Source organism: Tuber melanosporum (assembly GCF_000151645.1).
Source record: "Tuber melanosporum whole genome shotgun sequence assembly, scaffold_20, strain Mel28".
Lineage (NCBI taxonomy): Eukaryota > Fungi > Ascomycota > Pezizomycetes > Pezizales > Tuberaceae > Tuber > Tuber melanosporum.
Genome location: NW_003298864.1, coordinates 1,010,103 through 1,018,874, shown reverse-complemented (window position 1 = coordinate 1,018,874; position 8,772 = coordinate 1,010,103). Strand labels below are relative to the sequence as shown.

The 8,772-nt window shown below is 49.7% G+C and overlaps 2 protein-coding genes; both read left to right on the top strand.

The window, feature by feature from the left end:
• Positions 1 to 885: 885 nt before the first annotated feature.
• Positions 886 to 2,974, top strand: GSTUM_00005788001 (uncharacterized protein; the record flags this gene model as incomplete). XM_002837832.2 has 4 exons in its annotated part: positions 886 to 1,227; positions 1,298 to 1,883; positions 1,936 to 2,411; positions 2,538 to 2,974. 2 exons carry the CDS (start codon positions 886 to 888, stop codon positions 1,415 to 1,417), a joined length of 462 nt encoding a protein of 153 aa, XP_002837878.1. The 3' UTR covers positions 1,418 to 1,883; positions 1,936 to 2,411; positions 2,538 to 2,974.
• A 2,844-nt stretch (positions 2,975 to 5,818) lies between these two features.
• On the top strand, positions 5,819 to 6,312 carry GSTUM_00005787001 (uncharacterized protein; the record flags this gene model as incomplete). XM_002837831.2 has 1 exon in its annotated part: positions 5,819 to 6,312. The coding sequence occupies exon 1, from the start codon at positions 6,043 to 6,045 to the stop codon at positions 6,310 to 6,312; it is 270 nt and encodes an 89-aa protein (XP_002837877.1). The 5' UTR covers positions 5,819 to 6,042.
• Positions 6,313 to 8,772: the final 2,460 nt, after the last annotated feature.

The window sequence follows — 8,772 nt, the reverse complement described above, 5'->3', positions numbered from 1 at the left end:
GGAGAAATGCGGTTTTTCACATCCATACGGGACGGCGTACGGGGGGGGTGGGAGAAGGGAGAGAGGGAAGGAAGGAAGGAAGGAAGGAGAGAGAGGGGGAGGAAGAGGAGGAGAACAAGAAGTGGTGGTGGTGTATTTACTTCTCGATAATGTAGGCACCGCTTTCCTGTCCAAGAGTGCTGGAGCAACCAAGTCTGACGAAGTTGGGGGCGGCGTTCTGGCAGGCACTGACGAGAACCATCAAGAAATAATAATCCATGTCGCCGCAATCGTGGACGTGAAATCCTCCTTCGGGGGGAAGCTTTCTCGTTTGGATGGGGTTCAACTGGTTGAGCACGATGCCTCAAGAAAACCCTTCGACTCGGTAGGTGATTTTTCCCTCTTTCCACCGTCCGCCCAGGTCCCCAATTCTAACTCATTAGTCTCGACAGACAGGATGCTACCCGGGATCCGCCTTTAGCTTCTGGCCACTACGATGACTGATCTCCGTCACCTAGGGAAATACCTCGCGGTTCTCACGATGATTTCCACCGGAGATGTTTGCAACAAGGCGAGATAAGACAAGGCCGATTAGTGGTAGTTAGCTACCCGGATACCTTCTCCACGAAGGCATCGAAGCTTCTTCGGCCTAGGAGGGCCGACGAAGGACGAGCACACGAGGTCTGGGTAATCTTATTAAGACTAGAATGGACTTTGACACGCGCATGCACACCGCAGAAACAACCCCCCCTCTCCTTTCTCCCTGGGTCAATTGTTGACCAAGGAGGAAAACCGAGTCTCTCGATCCCCGGCGGATTACTTGGTGTGAAGTAATGTATCGGGAAAAAACAGGTTCACGATGAACGAAAAAGAAAAAGAAAAAAAAAAGGAAAAAAAGAAGAGACAATGGGTTCCTTCCCAACCAAGGTGCTTCAGGGATTTCGCGATTCGAGATATTTTTTTCACTCCTTTCCAACAATTTTCTCGAACGTACAAACTTTATGGACTTATCGGGGGAGAGATTCTCAATTCGTGCGTTCTGTGTTCGCCCCGCCGGAGTTACTATTAGCGGCGGCATGCGTATCGCGAGTTCTGATCCAGGACTATCAGTTTTCTTCTCTCTCTCTCTCTCTCTCTCTCTCTCTCTCTCTCTCTCTCTCTCCCTCTCTCCCCACACACTCCCAGTTGGCGAGTCCAATTGGGGGAAAAGTGGAGAACGACTTACATTTATACAAAGATTATCTTCCGGTAAGCTTCCCTCTTCAACAGTTGAGCTAAAGATAAATCGGGAGGAGTCGTTAGCTCATAATTGATTTAGAAATCCTGGAATTGGACTTGCTGTGCAAGCAGAAACGATTTCCGAAGCCTGGAAAAATGTCCTTGGGAAAGGAAAGGACCTGGTCCCCTTCTCACAAGGATTGGATTGGTGTTATCCTGAACAGACAACGCGACTGGTCCCCTTAGGTTTTCTCATTATTCGGACGACGCCAAAAATAGTTTAACCCCCGCTATATTTTTTCTGTACCACTCTCCCTCCCCCAGTTATGGGCGCGTCATTTTCCCCGTTCTTTAGCGCGGCGGTTTCCTGCGAAGTGAGGAGAGGGAGGAGGAAGGTCATCATATGTACTTGGACCATTTTCGAGATGCTTGAAGATGCCCTGGCATTTGCTGGCATCAACATTGCCTATGGGTCGCTGGTGACTGCGATGGTTGCCCCTTTCCTCGTGTGACGAGCGATCTTGGTGGTCTACGTTTTTGTCAACCTTGTAGGTGGTCATCGACGGGACAAATGTTTTAGGTATCTCGGTGCGCGGTAATTTCCCATCACTGATAATTTTCTGGCAGAATTGGTGTGTTCGATGGGCAAGGGTGCCAGAGCGAGTTGAGTGCGGGGAAGTGGTGAGGTGGCCAACACCACCAATTGCAATAAATGTTACACAATGCTAAAGTATCCAGGACTCAACGTTCGGGAACCACCCGGGTTCAGGCACCGAATTCTTCGAACAGGTACCAATGCCATTGGGAGCCTGCCCCGCACCAAAAACCGCGCCGCTGGGGTGCTTCATGCAGTATGAGTTACAACTGATACCCCACACCATTGTTATTGCTGTGGGGTGTCAAGAGTGGGGTTTTGTCTATTGGGGATGTGCAGCTGTGGGTTGGGTTTTCAGCGGACGCGTTGCAGATCGTCAGGATAAGCTCGTGTCGTTGACATTCTTCATGGGATGTGAGGTTACTTGTTACAACTGTGGGGGAGGGGGAGCTGTTTTTCGCTATTTGAGAGAAGGGATTTGAAGCAGTAATCCCGCAGTACGGGGCTTGCAGAGCACAGCTCTTTCCATGGACCATTGAATTATTGGTATCTGGAGCTGGTCTCCACTCTACCAATCCTTCTGTTCGATAAATGGAATAGCGCTCTGGGATAGGTAAAAGTAAGTTTTGTTCTTTCTTTCTTTTCTTCTTCCTTTCCCTTCAGTTGTACCCCCACGACCGCCCCCCACATATCTTGAGACATGGTGTCGAAAGTCGTGAAAGTTGATAGGGCTGAGATAACAAAGCCCCTCCAATAGCGATACCACACGTTCGGGGAAAAGAGAATCCACTCTGAATTAGACCTGGGTAAACTGGTTTATGTTCCATCATATACAGGTTTCTAGGTCGGAGATTTGGGCGATGAGTCTTTTTTTTTTTCCCGTTACATTTCACATTTCCCCTTCTACTACTGGTGGGGGGAGAATGGGAAATGAAGGGATAAAAAAAGAAACGGAAAGAAGAAACTCAAGTCTTATTTTTTTTCTTTCTAATGTACTGGTACCTCGCCTGTTTGGGGGTTTCTTTTCTTTCCAGTCTTTATGGCAGTGAATAGAGAAGAAGCGAATACGGGAGATCTGGGTTTGTGAAATGGCACAAGGTGTAATGCTCAAGATTCGATAACCAAAATTCTCCTTTTTGTCGTATCATATAAGGAAGGAAAAATTCTCCTATCATACTGCTGCATTACAATACCAGCTTTGAGATGGAACACACTATGGGGAGGTCTGGGAATAGAGACGGAGCATCGGGAGCGGGAAAAAAAGAAAAAAGAAAAAAGGGTAGTGCTTGGCATTCTACTCGTACATTCTTTCCGGTACCTCTGGACATTCTGTTACCAGGAGTGAGTATGGGCGGTAGTAATGCGAATGCAGGTCGGCTTCGAGTGAGTACTCAACGATCGGTTTGCTGCGGCGTTCCGCTGTTACGTCTCTTGATTCACATGGTACGGGAGTGGCTGTGACGGGAAATACTGAAGCAGCGTGCTTAGGCTTGCTGTTACCTCTCTTAATTCACATGGTACGGGAGTGGCTATGATGGGAGTACTGAAGCGGTGTGCTTAGACATGGTGGGGGGGGATCGACTTGGTAGTTTACTTATTGGCATTGGTTTTCTCACCAACCATGGGAGGTTGAAATGTGTGGGTTGGGTGGGATTCGCTGAGCCTGTAGCGTCGGTGGCTAGGACGGCGGTTCGGGGATATTCCAATATCCCGTCCATCTTCAGGCTTGATTTTAGGTAAGAATTGTTATTCGTGATTCTTGGATGTTTTGGGCAATAACAGGGATTTTCAGGTTTTGATTCCGGGGGGTTGTCATCGTTCGTAACTCAGCTTTACTTTTCTACCTTACAAGCCAAGACAGCGATCCAATCTCCATCCTCTCACTTTCGTTTTGTCCAAACCTTTAATAAGGTAGCTGAGTGCGAAAATGGGATTTCCCCACAAAGCCAGTGGAGCAGTACAGGGCAGATTCTGTGAGAGGCCTCACGTGCCGAATGTGGTCTAAGTATTTAATAGGGCGAATATTTCTTTCTCGATTCCAGTTCTTCAAACAATTCGGGAATCATCTTTTAACCACCCCCTTTTTCCTTCTACTCTTCCCTCTTCTACCACTTATTACTTCTCTGATATCTTAAGGTATCGCGCAACTCTGGTACACTTGTCGCACCTACCCTCGGTTTAGTCTAACACCCAACACCGGATTTTTTCGAAATGACCAAGGCCCAGTCAGCGGTTAGTTCTATCGTACCTCTGTCCGCTGGTACCGCAACGGTAAAAATCAGTATTGTTATCACCAACAATGCCTCTCGTGGATCAACGGAAAGTCACTCACAAGGACCAATGCAAGGTTAGCCGCCACATTCCTTCCCCCGTAGCCATCGTCTCCCGACGTAAATGTCGTGCGAACTAACAATTAGCGCCGATTACCTCAAAAGAGGCGCAATCCCCGGCAGATTTCGAAGACATTAGACAATGGGCACTTGGCCTTGACCCTAAGCCGAGCGTTGGGCGGCAGAGGAGGATTGCGGAAGGATTGCGCCAGACCGCTGCGCTCGCTCGCGCTCGAGATGGCCTTCGGGGTGGTGACAATGGGGATGGGCAGCAGGCCTGTTGTCCGGTCACTGGGGGGTGCTGTGGTGAGAAAGGCTATGGGCCACATGGGGTTCACAGTGCCTGTGCAGCGTTAGATATCTCGACGTATTGCGAGTAACTTGTCTTGTGCTTCATGGTACTGATCGGGGGGTCATATTATTGATATGTGACTGGGGGGATGGTGTTCGTTTTCATCTCGTTTTTCTCTTATTTTCACAGATCCTCACTTTCTTTTCTTTTCCGACGCTCTTTTGAAGTTATCTTGGGGGTGGTTGTGTAGAAGTAAACATGCCGGTAATCTCTTGGCCATTATTTCACTACCAAATGCTTGGGCTTGGATGGAGTGGGTATGGCAGCAAACTAACTTACCCGCAATGTGAAATCTTGGAAGGAGCGCGCTTGAACTGTTGTGATTGTTCGAATGTTGATATTTTTGGATAGGAAATAGGTGTTCTGGATTTCACAGGCGTTGCGGCGGGGGGCTCACATTGTATTGTGTTGCAGTCCCTGGTACAGCATCTGTACTGTGCACGATCAATCACTCGGGGGACTCATAGACCTTGAACCAAGCCATCGAACCCGCAGTCGGAATGGTCAAATTTCTCGCACGCCCATCAGCAACACACACCAGTGTCAGCAGCAACTGGCGATGGCCTCCGATCTGTCATACTATGATTTGGTTCGATCTCTGATGCCCGCTTCCTCTTCTGCCCCATACAGCGAGCAGATCCAACCTACCGGATCGGGGCCCCTGCGGAGCTCTCAGGCTTCAGTGCTCATGACAAAGTGTCTCTAATGGTCGTACTTCAGATCGGAATATTTTCCTAGCACTCGAGAATGTCAGCTCCAAGACCCCCGCAATGCTAAGCTCGTCAACAAATTGCTCGCGTGTCGATGAGGCGAAGGGGGCAAGGGGGGTATCGGATTTCACTGGGGCCCCAACGAGATCCCCTGCTCGCGGAGCCTCAATCTCAAGTGGTGTCACGCGCCCAGATATGATATAGGTACCGTCCTACATCTGGTGTTAATGTTTCTCTATGTGTGCTCTGGTTTATATATCGAAGAATCGAGTCGGAAGTCCCGAAGGAGTCGAAGCTTGGCACTGGCTTCCAACCAAGAGGTCCGTACGTGGAATACGCCATGCACCGTTCGGTGAGCATTGATGAATGGAATTGTGGGAGCACCAGTTTGTCCTGCCCTTTGGGAACTCCCTGCAGGTTTCTCGCCGAAAGTCGGAGCACACGATGTACCTCAGTTGCTTTGACGGCCTCTAATTTGCGCATTTCGATCTTGATAATTGCTTTTTATGAGCACTCCGATGGTAGCCTAGGATCGTTGAAGTATCGGCCCTGTCAAGCACCAGGGCGACAACAAGCCGCCGTGGCCAGACCACTAAACCGGGCGGTTTCGGGATTTATTTATAACTTCATATTTCAACATATTAAGTTTCGAGCCATTGTGATCCGACGCCTGGTTTTTTTGCTTTAAATTGTGCTTCTAGGGAGGCAAGGGTAGCCCAGTGACCGGAACTCAGAGTGGAAAAGAGTGGAACGTCTTGCAGTGTTGGTTACAGGACAGTCACGATAGCTTCGACGCCGGAAAATTGTTGCGGCATTGCGGAACGGAATTGCTCGTCCACAGCCTTTCCGTCTCGGTATATGGTGACCGATCGTTGTCGGTACCACGGAATATCTTTCACCAGCGATTTGCCTCTGGCGCAATTTGGTTGGCTTGGAGACGGAAGGTCGAGTAAGGGCGGGAACGCGGATTGGAGGCTGCCCCCCCCCCCGGGTGACAGGTCACAATTTGGCTTGCGTTGTGGCAAGTTGGGGCATTCCTGCCGTGGCTACTCGAGTGGCAGGATCTTCACCTGTTGGTGCGTTCTGGGAAAAATTGATGGATTAGTTAGTCAGGTTCAGCCTGTCTAAGATAACCATTTTCACAATTGCAGTTTGGGCTGGATACAGTAGGTGACGGGTCCTTTTTTGCCTTTTTCTATTTTATTATTATTACGGCTGGGAAGCCTTTATTGGGGGTGTTAGGGTAGGGAAAAATTAATTGTTGCTGGTCCATGCTCGTCGCCCACTAAGTGGGATGGGGGCGGTGAGCCTCAGTATCGTGAAGCATCAGCGTGCGTTCTTGTGTGAAACAATGGTAAAATGGAAAGTCGCTGTTTGCCATAGATGGTTCTGTGCTCGCTCTGGGCGCACTTCTCGCGCGCGGGGTGGCAAAAGCTCTCCTTGTCCCGTAAATAATGATCGAATCACAGCGCAAGAAGGATTTTCATCTAAGCACGCTGGTGCTTAACGTTGATAAATCAGTGACAAAGCAAACTTGCTCAGGCACGGCTGACAAAACTCTCGAAAAAGAAAAGAAAGGCTTGCGGCCCTGTTGGGCGCACCACAGAAATGTCTGCACTGTGATAGAAAACATGACAAAGGCTTTCAGCCTTACGTCTTCTGGTTTTTGTTTTTTGCCTTCGCTCCTGCTAACGGGCTACGAACAGGGGAGGATGAGTGTAAATGAGGATCGGGGGCGAACGAAAAAAATTTGCCCCGGATCCTCAACATTGTAACTGGGAGATTTGGGAGGGGGCAGAAGACAGGTTCTTCTACGTGTGTGTCAAATAGCTCCAAGATGGTATCATAAGTTTCTTCAACTCAAAAAAAGTCATTTCGACAGATATTGAGGTATCATGGCGCCATTGCCGAGAACCGGAGTAAACCTAGGTTTTTCATTCACGATACAAAGAAAGGTTCTCCGAGCATGGCAGTTCTGTGGGCGCGGGACTAGGGTCGAGGGGAAGCTAAAGGGAGTCTGGCAATCGGGCAACATGTTGGGACTTTGACCAGGGGCAGAGATGGACTTGAATTCTTTCATCAAGAATGAAACTACCCTGTGGTCTTGGCTCACAGGGTGTTAATGGCTGTGGATAATCCGCCAACATAAACACTGGTGGTCAGGTTCGGGAAAGTTCTGTGGAGTATGCCCCATCCAGCCAACCACCGCAGTATCTCCGCCAAGGGAATGAGATATCATACTGTGCCCAATCCAGTCCCGTCAATCAGATACAAGGGTTAGGGGAGATGCCTTCGTAGAGGGCAGGGATCACTTTGCAGGTTGACCTCAGTTCACTGTTTAACTTTATCGGGGGTATCATGCTTCTAATTATCACGGGACCGTCGTCTACCGGCACGGTATGATACTCCATCATACGGGCGAAACCTAAGTTCGAACCTCAAATACTGGGTTAAGGTATCATGAGAAAACCTGAGTCCAGGAGGGCCCCAATTCCGCAACATCGCAGGCCCGTGCCCATCAAGAAACCCTCAACACATCAAGCACCATCTCGGATTAGCGAAAGTCTATTCTTCACGAACCACGAAAACTTATCTGGAAGCCCGGCGAACCCTCGTTCTTACGTTCCACGGGTGCCCCCCACTGTACCCCCACCACATCCAATGTCTGACAAACCATTGTCGAATATAGTAACCCCCAACCCCACGGAGGTTGGTGGTGGTTAGAGGGGGGTAATATCGGGCAATCGGGGGGGCCCGAGCTCAAATGGTTATATAATATAAGGATCGTGACATCGGAGTTCAAAGAATAGGGGAGAAAAAGGAATTCAAACGCTATCTAGTGGCCGCTCCCGCAGTAAAAAAAAATAGTTTCGAGCCCTTGCTTAAATAAAAAGCATCACAACCCCCACTTCTGACATTCTGCCGTTGGTGCCGGATTGTACCCTGTAAGAGCATCGGCTCCCCCAATTACTACCCCAGCCGAAGCAATCGTCTTACTGTGGAACCCGGCTTCCGACGGCTTAGCCCCCCCAGATCTTCCGTACAACCAAGCAAACCCAATCAAGCCTCGAAATATCTGCGAGTGATAGACAGTGTCTCTGACATCCCACACCACCGCACTGTTGGGTCCCAGGGAAAGCAAGCGCATCTCGCTGCTCGGCGAACCCCTAAGTGATCCATATCCGCACTCATGAGTTGGCATAAGGAATCCTGCAGGGTGCATCTGGCTTACAACAGTTACCACTGGTACTTGCTATCGCTACCACATAGAGGAGTCTAGAGTACGCATCGCATTTGAGGCAGTAGCGACACGTCTCCACGGGCGCTCACAGTTACCCCATGGCCATTGCCAAGATCAAAGTGCTTCGGCATGGACCTATGCGCACCATACCGAGATATTTTCCATCTCCTCTGGTTTCGCAGATGGGAAAGAAGAAGATGCACGGGGCCCTATCGTGCCCGCTCCCCGAAGGCCCGGGATGCCCTACCGGACGCGCTAGAGTCGGGGGGTGCGTTTCGCACTCGAGCCACAATCGATTTCAGCAGCGAGGCGCGGACCCTCGGGCAAGTGACTGCTAACTGCGCCTA